This window comes from Helicoverpa zea, chromosome 17, assembly GCF_022581195.2.
Source record: "Helicoverpa zea isolate HzStark_Cry1AcR chromosome 17, ilHelZeax1.1, whole genome shotgun sequence".
NCBI lineage: Eukaryota > Metazoa > Arthropoda > Insecta > Lepidoptera > Noctuidae > Helicoverpa > Helicoverpa zea.
The window spans coordinates 5,750,498-5,769,127 of record NC_061468.1 but is presented as its reverse complement, the minus strand read 5'-3'; the positions used below and the strand labels follow the sequence as shown (position 1 = coordinate 5,769,127).

Sequence of the window (18,630 nt, the reverse complement as noted above, 5' to 3'; positions counted from 1 at the left end):
AACATTTATATTGTTATTTATAGTGAATCATAAAATGGCTAATTCAGTCATTGACATAGTTTCTGGGTTAGTGGAATGGTAAACATATTTCATAGTTCAGTTTATTTATATGCGTATACAGTAAGATAGAGTTCGATAATTCAGATTTTATCATAAAAGTCGTGAACAGATTTCTATTGCCGTCAATTGCGTTGTAGTTGTAGTGTAGCAATACAGTAAGTATATCATAGTCTTGTCTAATCCAGCAATATCAGGTTAATGATAATGAATATGTTCTCATCAATTAACTTCAATTTTCAATGGAACTGTCAAAGATTAATTGAACTTCCTCGGCGGCTCTTGATAAGTCAATTATTATTACAACAGTAAGTATATTATTTTAGTATGGAAGACGAACTGCAATATATTCTATTCTCGCAAAACGGTGTATTTCAACATGACGATAATATCTCCGGGAAAAGGAAATGCGAAGACACGCGTCCATCAATCCACTACAGAAATTCACAAAGCGAGTTGAGTAACTTGAGACTTATGTTAGCGAAGTATACTTCAATTTAATAAGAATTTAAGATTGAGTCAACCAACTAGAATTAACTGCTGTTTTAATTGAACGTTTAACACTGTCAGCGTTTAAGTATTAAATATGGTACAATATCATAAACTGCTCATAATATTAACATTACCGCAAATAAATAACAGATTATAAGTTTGCTCATTTGGATTACTTAAATAGCAGGTTTCTAGGAATAGCTGTCAGAGGCACGGCAATTATATATCTATTACATACAAGTGTTATCTTGGGGCTAAATGTTGGGAATGAGTGACGGTTACCGGCCGGTAATTAAAGCGAAATATACAAATGTTCAGGCGCACCATTTGCAAAGTGTCAAAGTAATGCCTTGTGGGATTAATTAGCCTGTAGTGGCTCGTCTAGGGTATTGGATTCATGTCACACCGGCTCGGACGTCGGGCTCTCGACGTAAAAGGGGATGGAATGCCGGGATTTCCTTGCTGCGAATATTCTGAACATATTCTATATAAAGTCCTGTTAACCTTATTGTTTGCGTGTAGGTGTCTCAATGGTTCGTTACAACCAAAGTAAATTGTGCTATTTGTAAAGCTTTTATCTGCATTACTATAAATAGAAGCATTATCGCGAACATTATTAATTTTAAGATGTTTAGACGCCACCGTCCGGAAGCCTATTGTTACGCGGATATTACTTTAGTTGCCCTATTATGTTCATAATGATGGCGACATTATAAGCTGGAATATAATTTAATTTAGTTATAAAAGATAAAGCTATTAAGATAGACTATAGAAGTTAGACTAGTCATGATTAATACAGGTAATTTTCTTCTCATTCCAAATTATGTCTTACAACTTTATTTCAGAACCACATTTAGGTACTAAATAGATCTCTTTACCGTATTTAGACATTTGATTTAAGCACATATTATCATTTAGCACGCTCAGAGTTCCTAGAGTCCTAGATGAAACTTCTGACATAAATACACGTAGTAATAAAGTGATTATTTCAAAAGCTTTTACAGCAATTTTCCTAATAGGTATATTTTGCCCAGTTTATGTACACAAGCGTGTCGGAATAGGAAACTGTCGCGTGGCCCGCGGCGGTGGGTAATCACTGATCTCACGCATACCGACTGGCGCCGCCGGCTTCCGTCACTCACTAAACCGACGTAGTAAGTTTCTCTAGACCACCAGATCATACGTGAACCAGTACAAGAAAAAAAGGCCAAATGGAGCACCTACAGTTAGAAGAAAATAATCTGGTTAAGGTCTTAATAGGTGGTCTTTGTTTCCATTTTAATGTAGGTGTCAATGAGATTTGGAGCAAAGATTTTAAAACAATAGTTCGGTAAGCCTTTTATTTTAAGGCCTAAATGTCAAATAAATTCTTTGTTCCTATAAACCTTTAAGTACTGCATAAATTGACCAACCCATTCCTTTAAATATGTAGTTCTCAACAAAAGACAATACCGCCAATTAATTAGAAGCGAATGATTGAGATCAATAAATTCAATAGCCATTATAACAAATCTTAATCAACAATTTCACCATTACTGTAGTTTATAATGTTATAAAATATAACTGAACTCATAAAGCGGATTAATTGCTATTTAGTTAATGACTGCCAATTGCGTATTGAACCACGAATAAAGCTCTCGAGTTCATTCATACACGCACGAAGCACAACTAACTACTTAACTACGCAATCATTTAAGTTAAAGTTATTGATCATGTAACTAAAGGTGCTAATAGTATTTTATTTAAGTATCTCTTTATTTTTTATCACCTTTGCGGCGTCAGTAAGCAATTTTCAAGTCTATTGTGTCGGCCATCGAAACCTTTTTCGTGAAAAGGTCAACAATGTTTTCATCTTCGCTAATTTTTATGTCTAAGCAGATTAAGTATATAAAATCCCGCTATCTATAAAGTTGAATGCAGAGTTTATAAAAGCTGTTTATATCCGAGTCGTGAATATTCGCGATCAAGTTGTCTGTCTTGTAAGTGCAAAAGCTTGCGTGAATATCGCGAGCGTGTTTTGTTTTCAGCGCCTTGACAACAACAGGGGGGCAAAGTGCTACATGTAAACTACCACAATGAACAACCGCCACACGACATTATCACGTAATAAACAATACACTAAATAATTTACGATTACGGCGCCATCGTCCTTGTACCGCAGTGTTGCAACGATTGAATAGTTTATAGAGCACCGGGAGCAGACGGTACCCGCTCAATATTCAATAGACAATTCATCTAGCTTTATTGCGCGCGCGAATAATACCTCGCATATGTGCCGAACACACAAAATGTTACATAGTCTGCGAAATTGGCGTTTCTAGTATTCCCAGGGCTTACGTCACAGTTCTAAATGCACCTTACAATGCCGTGTTTATATCCGAATAGGATGCCTAATGACAAACTGAGCGGAACAAAACATACTCTGTTCGGTATGACGTCAAAACCTAAATATAGTTGTTACTGATCATGGTTTGTCCGTGACCGTAGTCCGTAGATAAAACTTCAAAGAATAGCTCAACCAAAAGAATGCTAGCGAAGGTTGGGTTATTTGGAAAGAAAAATATCATGGCGCAAGATTCGGATGGTACCAGTGGGCATTCATGCCTAAACATAGAGGGCCTCCGATATTTCTGGAACAGATACTGGTCACAAACTGGGATAACAAGTCCCAGCGTATGCATGTACCTCAGTGCATACATGTGTACTTGCCTCATTGATGTTTGCCTAATCACCTCAACTTGTACCACGGAAACTTGAAAGGAGTCTATTCTTATGTACTATGACCAAACTAGATAATTGCAGGCTTTACACTCATGTCTCCGCCGACCTAAGTAGACATTTTACCAAAACGTGGTCTGCTTGCCAATATGAGAAAATTGGTCGAACAATTTGCATTAATGGGACAACTATAAGTCTAAAAGGACTCAACGTATATTTAGAAAATAAAAGGTCTCTTAGGATTACGAAAACTAAAACTCGAACAGTTTAATGCGATTAGCTTAACAGGATAGTTTCGCAAAATTTAAACATAATATTTGAAGTCAATTTTGATGTTGAGTCTAGCGAACCCCATCAAAACATTCCAAACTTAAGAGAGATTAATTTTAATGGATTTTGTCTTACCATTTTACATTATTTATACCTTTTCATACAAATTGGTTATGTGTCTGCTTATGTGTGGTTATGTGTCATACAAATTGGTCTGGATCTTACCTTGCAAGTTCCTTGCACACATATAGCGCGGAAGCCTTGCCTCGTGCACGGGGTACCATCAGCTACGAGAGACAGGGACGCGTAGAACTGCTGCCCCATCGGACGACAGTTCAGCGTGCATGGTGCATTGCCTACATAGGGAAGATAATATTATAATAATTATTATTGAATATTATATAAGTACGAATCGCCTTGTCCATGAAACATTAGATGAATGATTTGAAATTCAGAATACATAAGTTACGAGCATGTCTCCTCAATAAAGTAAAAATTGATAAAATAATAATGCTAATATATCTACTATATTACTAACACAAGTTACAAAAAAAACTCGTAGCTCTAATGACTCCCACACCAACTTGGACACCATAGCTCTCCTACATGTCACAAAATATTGTCAACTTGATTACCTCATTAGTATTTCAACTGCCCAATTTCGATCTCAACAAAGAATCCGCAAAGCGATTTACAAAGTAGGATACGCTAATTGCAGTGCCACAAACAAACGACGACACCAATGTCCAAGTGTCAAACAGGAACATAACAGACAAAGAAACACTATAGTTTATTAGCCATCTCGGACAATTCAATTTTATCACCGATACATAAAACACGTAACATTACTGACAGATTATTGGCGAACAAATTGACGGAACAAGCGTATCAAATGTGTAGACAAGCGGTGTAATAACTTAGATTAGCTGTCCACACACAATTAGTTTGTTCTCTTTTTTGTCACTTTGTTGTTGTAGTTTGTTTGTACAGCTGAAAAACTGTCAAGATGGGACACATTTGTCAATAGTTTGATTTGATGAAATAAAAAATAAAATAAGTCTAGACTACAGCATAAACGGGACAAAGGATAGGTAAAGTTTAGGTGCCATAAGAATGATCACTTATTGCATAAATTTGTAATTCTTAAAAATCTAGGTAATCTTCGCCTTTCGGTATTAAGAAAATGAATTGCCTGCAAAGCATTTTACAATAGCTCGTGTTAGCTAAACTAAAATTACACAAGTAGATACTGATTGTGTGGTAGATAGAATGGAAAAGGCTACCAACCTTTGTTCAGTAAATAAGTAGCAAAGTTGGTGAAAAAATTACCGCTTTAGGCAATAACTATGTATTTGAGTAAATAACTGTCGTTATTTGCTGAACAAGGTGCGAATGTCGTGGTTTATGCGCGTTTGTGCATAAAATTCATGTTTACGTCATTTTCTATTCTGATAAACCACATCACCGCTTTATCAACAAAGTTAGCACGGGAAGGTTGCATTCAAAGCATTGCCAATATAATATTTACAATGTTAGTGAAATATTTACTTGTTGTGTTAGTATAAAATGTATGAAAATATTGAGACATCTGAATAATGTCATTCGGATTTAAATAATACAGTAACCAATACTTTTTACCTCCGTCTATTTTTCAGCCTACCTATTTATTACTCACCTATTATACATATAATCCTATGTGAATTAAAATACTAATTAGAAATTGGTTATCCTACCTCAACAAATGCAAAAGTTTGCGATTTGTTATGTAGGTATGTTGTGGTTAATTTTGTTGCTCTTTGACACTAATACTGCTTTGGTTCCATCTTTGATGAAACTTGTCACAGCCATGTACTAACTGCAGTTATATGCTACAAACATAGGTTCTTAACTTATCCACTTTTAACAGTTTACCTTTTTTTATTGATGGCAAAAGTCATTAAATGACGGTGCAGCGGTGAGGAAGTGTCAGACTTTTAATGACTAAAAATCCATCATGTTCCGTCGTAGTCCTTTTATGTACCAGGGCTGCGGCAACTTTTTCGAACAATCCCGCAACTCTTAAAACAGTTTACCTCGGAATTCGTCTAGAAACTACTACGGAATAAATAACAACGCACCATCAATATAAGGTACCCAGGTGTAGAATCGTCCCCGGAACGGTCTCCTGTCAAACGCCGCGCACTGCGCAGCGCGACTGCTTACCGCTCCGCCGGGACACGGCTGCAACAAAATACAGTTATTTATAAGGAATAAACTCGTTATTGGTTATTCGATGGCACTTGATTATTCGATTTTAAGCCTTATTGGCAAAAGTATTAAGAGTAAACGTAAAAGTACAGCGAAGGCTACATAAGTACCTAATATTAAGCCGCTTGAAATGATTTTAGCAAGATCTTTATTAGAAAGCTCTTTTATAAAGATTTCACCCTGCTTACACATATGTGCTACACCTGTATCACTTATGAAAACTTAATTGTTTCACGCCTATAACAATATCGAATCAACTCATAACGTGTAGGCAATTGCGGAGAGATACATATGTATATGCAGCTACTCTAACTTTCCTTAAACAAACCTTTTACTCGGGAGGTGACTATTTCCACAAAGGGCAATAACCTATTGTCAATAGGTTGAAAAAACCCCTCCTATTATAGGGCTGCTTTATTTCTCACCCCATTTTTGAGTCCATCAGCTAGATATACAACAGACACTAAGTAAACAACAACTTAGCTCTCGGTACCTTTCAAACCAAAGTGAAAGCCACACAATAAACGAAAATGGGTGGAAAAGACAAATGATAACGAGGGTGTTATCTCGAGACAAGTCAACAACAGATCTTTTACAGATCCGTAGGTATCGAGTGCAAAAATATTTATTTTCTATACTATAAACTTATAAAGACTAATATCAATATGAAAAACTAAATAATTGCATATATTATTGCTTGTGTTAATCAAAATTGTTTTAAGTAATTCAATAGTTAATTACCTATGTGCTTTTGAACATTTCGCCTTACAAGAAACATTCGCCATAAATGATCACTTATTGAATTGCAATTTGTTAGATAACATTCACATAAACATACACTGCATAGTGCATAACAATGGTGACAAAAAATGGTGTTAAGGCTTGCTGTTGCTTAATTATGTGAAAAGGATCCACTTAATCTTAATTGTTCTAAACTGAAGGCCCCAAAGTTTTATTACCTAATTTTCCTGTCTTAGAGACCTTTGGCTTATGACAGTTGTATTTACACCTATTTAACAAATAATGTTCGTGTCATTTTAACATCGCAGTAAGTAAACGCTAGGAGTCAACATTAATCGTCCGTATAAGCAAATTGAATAGAACAATAGTAATCAAGCAACGTTTACGATGTACTCACTCGTAAATCATTAGTAAGTTTTAAATGTACCCGTATTAAGTGGCTCAGTAGTAAGCTTTATGCTTAGCAATAGAACAAATGATTGCAAGCCATTACTCATAGTTTATTGACGAATGCGTGTGAAACGTGCCCAGTAAAGCTTTTATTTACATTTCTATGGAAATAACAAATTCATTAGCGGCGTATCAATTAAAAGGGAAATAAACAATGGTCATGATTCGACTGTGAGACTCAGATTGCTTTGTTCAAGGCGTATTTAGAAGAAAGGAAGGAAATAAAGGCTGCGTCCCATTACTACTCGTAGTTCTTATGTGCATGTTAAAGCTTTGCTGCGCTATACCTACCTACAGGCACATGTAGCCAATTTTAAGCACTTTAAAACAACGACTATCCCCGAAAAAGTATTTTCATAGATATGGACACACAGGCATAACGTGATATGCACAGCTAAAAAGAGTTCTGCACTAATAGTATAGACCGTGTCATAATATTTATATACTTATATACCCATCAATCAAAATGATGTGTTTACTTAATATAACATACCGTTAATCAAACCTTTTTTTTTCATGCAACTATTCTGCATGAAGAAAAACTTATATAGTTACTAGCTGGTGCCCGCGACTTCGTCTGCGCAGGTTTAGTATTTCGAACAATATGTTTACAAATTGTAGCCTATGTGTTATTCTGATGTATAAACTATATTATTGTAAAGTTTCATTAAAATCCATTCAGTAGTTTTTGCGTGAAAGAGTAACAAGCATCCATACATCCATACATACAAACTTTCGCGTTTATAATATTAGTAGGATTATAATGAGATGAAATAACCCATCCTTGTATACCATAGGATATCCAATTTTTTTAAAGCTGCTGGATATAAAGATTTTTAATAAAGATTTTTTTACTTTATCATTGCACTCGTGGTATCTCTTGTCGAGGCCCTGACAGTTTGGCTCGTGTGTCTCCCTCGTCACTCTTACGGTGATCACCGGGGGAGGGTAGGTGCTGTTCTCTGCAGATTCTGTGTTTCTTATCCTGCAACAATAATACCAATTTTTAATATTTATCATTCTGACTATTACCAAAACTAAAAAAACTACTTATAAATGCCTAAGAATGTAATGAAATATTCTCTACAAATAAATCAAATACAAATACGCACGTCAATATTAATTAAAAGCGATAAATCCTAGGTTATAATTACGTTAATATTTTAAGGCAAATAGAACAAAACGTTCGAGCGGCGTCAACACAAAAGCTCCTTTAATGAAATCAACGACGCCGCTAACAAATAGCTTCAAACACGTTAATCTAATTTGTTAGTAGTAAAAATAAAAACTAGTGATGTATACCCGACCAAATCGTTCCACATATTAGTAGTCAACTGTTACAAATGTTCACTCCTTTTATAAGGAGAGGTACATTAATTTTATGTAAACTCAACCACGAATTTGAATATTCATGTTCACGAAGAGAAAGATTAGTTCCGCTCGTTCTAACATTTATCTAAAGGTCTTTAAAAAGATAAGTACGACATCACTAGGTTTCTTGGCGCCATTAAAAAGATGACACCTGAAGATTACTTTGTAGAACATGTAAATGAAAACCGACCGTTAAAATATAAACAGTGTAAAGCACCGACCTGAAACTTTATGATACAAATTAACCGATTACATACATTTTATCATCGTGTTCGGTAGTCAGGCAAGATATAAAAGGGTATTCTTGTTTAACCACTTATTTACCAACGATGACTACGATTGAGCATCCAGGGAACAACAAAAATGTGATTAAAAATAAATTACCGAAAGAGTTTTAATAGATGCTAGGATACTCCGCAATTAGTACACACCAAATTATGTTCGTTCATTAAACAAACTGCCTTTAGCGATTCCATCATTCTTCGTCGTTCGCATCCGAATAAAAGTATCCTGCAGCCTTAGCCGTATCGGAAAAATGAGAGTTGTTTCTGAGATTAGCGAATCTAAGCAAAACTTCAGCTTCAATAATATTTATATGGAAGTTCAACTAAAATAACCCTGTAAAATCAAAAAAATAAGTACACCGAGTCTTGATAAATCTGTAAACTAAGTCAAATTTTCCTAAGCAGATAGGGGGCAATATTTCAAGGCCCGCTTTATTGCCGTCCAAATGAAACGCGTACGCGCCGGTGTGAGAGTCTCATGACAAACGACGTCCATCCTAATTTGTCGAGCATGTTGTACCGAGCGGTATCAGCAGGATACTGTCGACCGTCTGTCTGTGCGTCCGTTTCATAATGAACGAATTTATATAACTTATTCCACCAACTATCTGTATTACAGTATCGAGAAATTAATTTGATTAATCGTGTCATTAAAGGAAATATATTAGAAATGTATATTTATTCAGTATGGAATTGCTACAGGCTTATTTCGTGATCCAGATTATCTATGAATGTAAGGGCTTGATTGCTGAGTTATTTATAGGCACGTAATATTTAGAGGTCATTAACCTCTTTTGTAATTCAGATCCTGGTTAAGAGTAGAGGAAATGAATGTTTTGGCTGAGCTCGCTCTGATGAGGGCTGTCAGTAATTACTTAATCTTTCTGGGCTTTTTTCCACGTATTTGGATGAGTTTTCTTTTATATTTTTTTCTTTCATTAGTAGTAGGTTACATAAATGTTATAGCACATTACGTATGTATATAGTCTAGTCTGGTTCGAGACCGTTAAAGCTCGGCGCCGCTGGCGGCACCCACTAATTAAGAGTGACGGTATTTTGATTACCTACTTATCTATCTAACAGGACTCTGTATCTGACCGTATTAATCCTGGATCCTCAACTCGTTACAATTATCTCGGTTCAAGCATTCATTTGTACGTAAATAGCCTGACCTGATTACCAGCAACGGTTCTCATAATCTGTTTGGATTATTAATTATGATTTGACTGACGGGTGGAACGTTGGTATGTTAGAACTATATCTAATAACAATTAGCAGAGCCTTTGATATTCAATTAGAGGTCGTTTAGGTATGAATGTGTTGTGATTGCACATAAATCTTCAACAAACACATTCTAGCCCCGTCACAGTGACCCGTGACCAGCGCTCGAGTCATCTCGCGCACATAGCAGCCATGGGAAACGGCCCCCGTGCCAAACACCACATTCAACTGACGTTCTGACGTCAATTACCACATGTTAAAAAACCAATCCCTCATTAGTGCTGCAACTACAAATATGTAGACAAAAATGAAGTTTGTCTTCTTTATAAAATGGACGGTAATCGCGAGCTCATTACCGGCTATATCGGAGCTGATGCGTGTCAATCAAGCGCGCGAGTGCAAGCAATCAATGCTCCCACTACAATAACAGCTTGTTACAAGCCACGCTACGGGGTTTCCATTACCTTAATTTACTCGATAAAAACCGTACGAGCGGGTCGCGAGGGCATGTTTAACCTTTAACCTGCGCACACGATAGAAGCTTTTACACTTGGCGAATATTTAATGTTTGCCCTCGACTCGAGACCAGTTGAGACTTCGAGTGCCTAGAGCTTTCAAACAATAGAGTGACAAGTCATTTTTTAATTGAAGAGCAGAAACTATAAAGAGAATGCAATTAAACCACTCACTGATCTGAAAATAACATTTGCAATAAACTCATGGACAGACGGAATAACAGTTTTCTAAGAATTTGATAAAATAGATTATGTTTAGAAACTGTCAAGACCTTTTAGTGTTATTTGATTTAATGGGAGCTAGTTACTCTCGTGAACACCTGTTTTCTCATGTCTTGGAATATAGAGACAGGTACTCTATTTAGCAATCCAGGAAAGTTTCCGATTCCAAGTAAGACAGTTTTCTAGCAAAATCCAATATAAAGTGACAAACTTGAGATGCATTCGCATAAATAATATTAGTTGGATTATGTTGTCACAGCTAGACCACCAAGATCAAAGCTAATAAAATAATTGCGGGCACCGAACTGATTGAGGTTCAAACGCCGTCAGATTACTAAATTGCATATGTCAACGGTTTGATAAACGCAAATGAGCTAGATCTAATCGCCGACGACAGCCGAATGCCACCGAAGTCGGGGCCGAAACAGTCTTAATTAAACAGCCGAATATTTTCTAGTTGATTAGAATTCTTGTACCGGTTGTCTAGTAAATCATACGCCTATTTGCTACAATGGCCATTATTAATTACACGTGCTGACATTTAAGTAGTTTAGGAAGTGTGCTCATACGACGTAGGTGGAGTTTGTTTCAACGTCTTGCTTATTCATATTAAACCGCAAAAGTTTGAGAGGATGAATGGTCGTTTGTTAGTTTTTCTTGCAAAAACGTAATAAACTAATTTGACATTAGAAGTTCACAACCAGATTTTCACATCGAATGGCGAGCCAAGCCGCGGAGTACCGCTAGGATTTTTATATTGCAACCGACCCGATAAGTCTTTGAGTCTGATGGTGTAAAAGGCGCATAAACGAATTACGTTAATAGGCGTGTAAAATGTTAGTGTTTACAATTTTTGCTTTTATGTGCAGTGTATGATGAGATATTAACGTGCGTCTTCAAGCGCTGTCGGCGCCGCCTTGTGCGGCAATTTGTTACTTTACAACGATTCGCTAAAGAGAAATCATGCTATCAAAATTGATAGAAAATTGTTAACACGAATATAAAATAACAATCTGGTATAGAAATTCTAACTTCTATTTTCTACTTGTAGTAAATATTGGTCCGTTATATAAATAGGACAACATATGTTAAATATTCGATACGACTGAAGCTGAACCGGCTTATACAGCAAATCCCAAAATATAAAAAAAAAAACATCACGAACTCGGATGTCTCCCCAAAGACATTATCCCGATTTCTACAATAGTGAATTGTCAGCACAAAACCACAGACGCGCTTGGACGTGACACTGATAAGTGGAACCTAGTCTATCATGATAGTATTATATATATTTTGGGAAGGTTATCTGACGTACTTTTTAGAACCTACTGGTACTGGTGACTTACTGAACTTAAAAATATTTTAGCCTCAAGATCCCTATTTTTTAACCATCCCTACTATTCTTAAATAGTCTTTAAACTTTACTTATGGTATAAAGCTTAAAAGTTTGTTTGCTTGTTTACTTGAACACATTAATTTCAGGAGCCACTAGCCCGATTGAAAATTTTTCGGTAAGATAGCCCGAGGAGGTCCCTATGGGACGCGGGAGATGCAAACTAGTACTTTATATGTGATCACCTAGGTAAGCATTGCCTCTCTTGCACGGAGACTCCACCGCCACAAGTCCTGGAGCAAGCACTCCAGCTGCCCCAAGCACTCCACGCGTACTCCTCGCCTTCATCTGGCACCTCTGGAGCCACCAACTCGGCCTCCTGGAATACCTATATTTTGGAAATACATTAATCATCGAATAGTATTTATGTACCTAAATGAGTACATATTATAGGGATCTGTGAGCTAAGAGATTTCTCAGGTTTTTAAGAAATAGCATAAAATTTTTACTATATTCTACAATCATTATTTAAAACTCTTCAATTACCTGTGATGTCTCTGTCGTAGTCGAATTAGTCGCCGACGATAACATTGCAATCTCAATCATCACGAATACCCTGAAAACCAAAGAAAACAATACATTTTTACGAACAAGTTCAAGGAAAACAAATGGGACAGTAAATCAAGATCAGCATCACATATTTCGCTATAAATTGTATTCTGCTGGTGATGCCACGACAATTTAACGAGCAGTGAAAAAGATCTAACAAGGAAAGGTCATAATCATCTGTGTTCTCTAACAATTTGTCAGTCTATCCATACTTCACACAATTTACCGCTCTCACGGATAAACGGGTAATGAGAACCAACAACATTCACTTAGGTACATGATTGTCTAAAGTTTAACAAGCGAGCATGATCATACATGGCTAAATTGTGGGTGATGTTAGTGACATGGAAACATTTTGTTTATCACTACTTTCCCGATTTGGGTTTTAGTTTGTAGGGCTGTCTCTTCAGAAAACGAATGAAAGCTATCTTTTGTTATATTTTAAGGTTTTATAAAGCATCATTTGTTTCGTAGTTTAAGTTTTAAATCCGTAAGTATTCTCTTAATCATAATCGTTTTCAAATACGCTATATTGAATTCATAGTACCAACAATTACATCCTCGTTATAAAAATAAATAGGTCCAGTCATATACAAACGCTATGAAAATACACATAGATTGAATTCTTAATAAATACACAGTTTATTATAACAATGTAAGTCATGGGGTCACCGATGGCAGCCCTGTGCGGTCTGCGCCCACGCAGTTCTCACCGCGTTGCGCAATCTGACAACTCCATTAGACGTTTGTGGCTGGAGCGAGAAACACCGCCCGAATGCACCCGCAACGCACTCCACATTAAAACGATCAAACGACTCTGTAAAACGCCCTAATGAACATCTTAAGTGGTTTATTAAGTGCCGATCGCCGTTATTTTTATGTTAAAATCACTTCGTCTACCACTACCACACATGAGAAATTATTTCGTTTTTGAAGTGTCTCTCTATGACGAAATTTTAATGGCTTTAAACTATTTGCAAGTTTATGGTCATAAATTACAACCATGACAATTTTATTTCACTACAATTTATGGTTCTAATTTTAATTGATTTATTGCTCAAGTCTGCCCCAAAGCAAAAAGTTGGACATACACTAATCAACAATTTAAATAATTCAAAATAAATGTAGCGAGTTATTAGTCCACGTGATTGATACACGCCTACTTGGCACACGCGTGGTAGGTATAACCAATTAAATGTGCAAGTCGCTTCATCGCATACCAAGATACAAATCAAAATTAACAATGACAATTAACATTAACTAATGTCTTTCTAGTAAAATAAATATAAACATGTCAATAGCACTAATTAGATTTACGCCGGTAACCGCTGGAGGCGGCCGGCAGCCCGCGGCCAATTGAGCGCGGAAACACGCGCAAAGAATATCGCTTTATAAGGTGATGAACACATTTGAAAATAAACAAGTGAACCTACAAGGAATTATTAGGTCGTTAGGGACATCTTCACGATCTCGGTAAGAGCATGTTTATTTGACTGCCCCAGCATTTTGAGGAGCTGAAGATTAGTTTAACGGTATTTAACTTAGATTAAACAAACAATTTCAGTCAATATTTCGAGAATGTTCTAAAATAGCAATAAACTCTCAATAGCCAAGTGTAATAATGTTTAACAGAAATAAACAGAAACACACGCCGCAGACAATTTTAGGAGCGTCTTCAGATTGATTTATGTCTAATTGTTATGTCATTGCCACAAGTCTGTGTATAAAGACAAAAATAGCTCCAGGTCACTATCCTTGCACCGTATAATAACTCTGGCTATAAAACGAAGTGCCTTACTTCACGAAGTTTGTTCAAGAACAAACTGTTATCTAAGAATAATTGCATCTACACAGGTTACAAATGGACACAATTCAACACTGCTATAAACAGTTAGATGCAGTTGTGGTTCCGCTCCGGGATATTGGCCGTTATGGCTAAACTGACGGTAGTGAAATAACTTGTAGCTATACAATGTCGTTTTATGTGACTTATAAAGTCGTAATAAAGTTTCTAGTCAAAACAAACGTTGTCAGCATACAAGTCATTAAATACACATTCAGTAGTAAGCTACCATTTTCGGTATTCTGGTAAATGTTTGGGACACTCAAACATTGGTGAGTGTTGACGCACTGTCAACAAGACTTCAAATTAGCTTAATACGTAATTTATTCAATGCTGAAGCATAATTATGTGATAACTATGTTCGTCCCTAAATCCTTTCCCACTCAAAACCAGTTTGAAACCAACAAGTAAGGGACAATTTGAAGATCACGGGACTTTGCTCTTGACCTTATTTTTTTGGCCTAACGCAGCGCGTGCGCCTCACAGTGCCCTCGCAGTGAATGGGCCGTATAATTTCTATTTACTTTTACTCTCAAAGGACTCCTCAAGTAGTGATCATAAAAAGTTTACCGTTTGAACACGTAGAAAAACATTTATTGTGGACAAATGTTTCTACAGCGGTTATTGTGCATGTATTTAGTTGGTACATTGTAACTGCAGTTCACACACTTTATCAAGTGACAGAAGGGTCCTTAATCGGGAGGCCTTGGCTTTAAATTAAGTGGATAAATAAACTGTGAGACAGAGTTTTTATTTCATCTCTTTTTACATCTTGCGCTCATTTATTTTCCTTCCCGTTGGATTTGCTGCGTCATGTAGGTGGCTGCTTTTCACACATAGACTGGACCTAATGGTAAGCCATTAATGTCACATTATAGGTCACTAGCTGGGAGGTAATCTGGTGTAATCAGCACGCCTACCGTGACGCAGATGATCACATTGGTACCGTAAACAACAGTTACGTCTAGTGATGTGGCGTTCTTAGTAATAAAGGGGATAGGCTCTTGATTTACCATTAATGATGAAGTTAATGTTGAACTATGAGGGCCACAAGATGATAAAAAACATAATGTATCAGAAGACGTACAAGAAGCAAATATGCTTTCATAACTATTACATATCATAAATTGGCGCTCGTTTTTCCAAACATCCGCATACATTCGTAGATCATAAAATCTATTACTAAATAATTTAATGAAACTCGGAAATCAGCACAAAAATTCAATGTATACCAAACGATAGTGTTGGCAGTATGCTGCTAAACGTTAAATGAAATGAGCTAGTGAGGTGCCAACGGTCCGCACACGTCTGCTTCGCTCGTAAACGTAGAGTTCAAAGAGATTTATTAGGTATTGAGTTTGGTCTATGGTTTCAGGTCGGAGATACACGTTAATGTCTTAAAATGATTGTCTAAATAAAATTTTCTTTTTGGAAAATGAGATTTTTAATTTGTTGGGATATAATGATTATTTACGTTGTGTAAGCTCTCACAGAGCTTTTTCGATTTTCTCAGATTATTATTTTACACTTTGTTAATTTGAGTCTACACATATTGATACTGGCAGGTAATAAACTTCTACAACATAAAACATATTACATAAATACTTACCATAATAACTTTTTACTAAGAAAATATCTTTTCTTCTCCATTTTACGAGTTCACTGTGAATTTTTATTGCTTATAAAGATATACTTGTCTGTGTTCATTTTATTGAGTAACGACAACTTAATGATTATCACTTTAAAATGCGATGGATTTATGGCGTCTCAGAATATCTGACTTTTAACACCGAAAGTGAGTATCATGTCACTCCGCGATTGTGGGACGGCATGGCGAGGTAAGGTCCATTTCCATATTTCCACGCATGGTTTCTGAAACAAATAAACGCACATGTTAGGTATCTCAAAATATCATTAAAAAACTCAAAATATCATTAAAAAACTGAATAATATTATGACTAATTAGAACCTTTTACATGAAAATCCTTAGTTTTCTTTAGCTTTTGATACTAAAATAAATGCACGTACATGTTTTTCTTGTAGGTATTCTCCAACTATTTTACACAAACTAAAATCCTTATTATTTGCCAAAGTTATTCCTTCCATAAATTAAGCTTCTACTCTACTATAATTAAATCAGGACGCCTAAATCCCTTGTTTTCAACATTAACAGCATAAAGGCGGGAAGGCTAGGAAACGGAAGCAGGTACTAAGATAAGAAGCAAACAATGCGTTGCTAGTGAAACACTGACTCACTCAGCGAAGACAGGGTAACTGAAATAAGGTCAGTGCAGCTTTGTGCTTAATTAAAGCGACCGAGTATTCCAAAAATATCAAAAAAGATATACCATCACGGTGTGTAACCTATTTTTGTCAATGACGGTTAAAACGATACTGGCCATTATGATATAGCTAGCTAAGTTAACGCTATTAGAAATACGACTTAACTTTAAATGTCGCTGCTTAGCGCTTTTAACCAGAAACCTGATAAAGATCTATCCAGTCTTTGTAATAATAACGTTCCTATTTCTATTTAAAAAATAATCTTCAGATTTAACAGAAAATAACTCAAATCAAATGATTTAGATGAAGTATTATTCTGGAGGCGGAAAGTAAAGCTTTCCATGACATGGGAGGCTTGAAATCTCAGTGTTATGAAATTTATGGCAAGCAAAACATAACTCATATTTCTAAATTAAAAGAAGCTATTCCAAGGTGAAATGAATAAAGCTTGGGAACAATGAATTCAGATGGTACCTATTTGTATGAAATACTAGCTTCTGCCAGCAGTTTCAGCCTCGTCCCGAAGGAACTAATCAGCGCAAACAGTCAAAAGGTAGCCTAAACAATTTATCGATAAAATGGGTTATCTCTAACACGTAAATTAATATTTTTCAAATCGGTCTTGCAGTTCATGAAATAAGCACGATCAAATAAACTTTTTACCAAGCTCAAAGCTCAAAATTGACCATTGGAATGCTATCAAAACAATTCAGTCACACCATAATTGACAATTATTACTTCAATATGCGACTCAATAATTCCCAAATTCATAACAGCTGGAACAGCGCACGCATTCTAATAAACGCGTCCACAGTCTAGAAATTATACAAATTGAAACGTTCGCGCATTTCTCGAGCTCGCGTTATCTCCTTGGGAACATAGTCAATAATAAAGGCAAATATTGTAATACTGTTACGAAAGTATTACGACATAACTGCACTGTGTCACTGTGTTACTGTACCTGTTATCGGTAACACGTGTATTGAACAAACAGTCGACGTAGTCTACTGAGACGTAGAACTAGGATGTTCATGTACGAAGAAACTATAGGGTTTAGGTTACTGAAAAGATGAGTTTCTACATTGTAAAAAAACAATTGAGAATCTCCTTCTTAAAAAAATATGCACTTCTTTTCAATTCCAACAACGCTTATTTTGATTTTGATAGCTTAATCATTCATGTTAACCTGAAAAGTTATAACATGTCTGAAAGTCAACATTACGCGACTACAAAAAAAAACTGCTCTCTAAGTAATAACTAACAAGCATAAAAATTACTCCTAGACCTACCTAATAACAAAAAATCACACGTAATTTTACACACTGAGTAATTGTTTAGATAGGTGTAAAAATTATCACTATCAAGACGTTTCATGCGTAAAAAGTTTGTGTTCGTACATTGCCCTGTATCTAGAAATCTAGACGTCTGAAACTGTTTATATTTTTATCTTACGATTTCTCACCACTGATTTTGCAATGTAAACAAAGAATACAACTAATCGTTTAATGCACAAACAGTGTAGTTTTCAGGAAAGCTCGCACGTGCTCCGAATTAAGGCAACTTCACAATACCTTATCATTGCGCCCGCGCACTGAAGTTGAGGTAAATAAAAGCAATTAATTGGGTCATCACGCAACCAATTCTGACACACAAAACATACACGATTAACGCATTATAATAAAAATTACTCAAGTTATTTTAAGTAGGTATACTTCGTGACACTTAAAGTTATAAACTTAATGCTTTTGAGATTCCTACATAATTTTATGACACCCATGTAAAAATAGTCGTTAATTAAATTGAGATACAATCCTTTTACGACAAAATTAAATATTAAACAGTCATAAAGTCCAAATAAAATATTAATAAGTAAAACTTACCTATTCTACAATGATTGCCAATATAACGCCTACTAAAACAATAATGATCAAACTTCACAGTAATAAAAAAAATTGCGAGCGCCATAAAATTTTA

At 35.8% G+C, this 18,630-nt stretch overlaps 1 protein-coding gene across 1 annotated transcript; it reads right to left on the bottom strand.

Moving 5' to 3' along the window:
- Nucleotides 1-1,242: 1,242 nt before the first annotated feature.
- On the bottom strand, nucleotides 1,243-18,590 carry LOC124638487 (thrombospondin type-1 domain-containing protein 4-like). Its single transcript, XM_047175460.1, has 8 exons — nucleotides 18,537-18,590; nucleotides 15,983-16,245; nucleotides 12,468-12,537; nucleotides 12,167-12,309; nucleotides 7,831-7,960; nucleotides 5,655-5,757; nucleotides 3,763-3,893; nucleotides 1,243-1,266 (listed from the first exon to the last, which is right to left on the bottom strand). The coding sequence occupies exons 2-8, from the start codon at nucleotides 16,021-16,023 to the stop codon at nucleotides 1,243-1,245; spliced, it is 642 nt and encodes a 213-aa protein (XP_047031416.1). The 5' UTR covers nucleotides 16,024-16,245; nucleotides 18,537-18,590.
- Between the last annotated feature and the right edge of the window lie 40 nt (nucleotides 18,591-18,630).

Excerpts from the sequence above, each read along its gene's own strand:
- LOC124638487 (XM_047175460.1), bottom strand. The coding sequence starts at position 16,023 with ATGGAGAAGAAAAGATATTTTCTTAGTAAAAAGTTATTATG. Across the intron at positions 12,538-15,982 it reads CTTAGTAAAAAGTTATTATG|GGTATTCGTGATGATTGAGA; the intron begins GTAAGTATTTAT and ends TTTGGTTTTCAG. Across the intron at positions 7,961-12,166 it reads GAGAGGCAATGCTTACCTAG|GATAAGAAACACAGAATCTG; the intron begins GTGATCACATAT and ends TTATTGTTGCAG.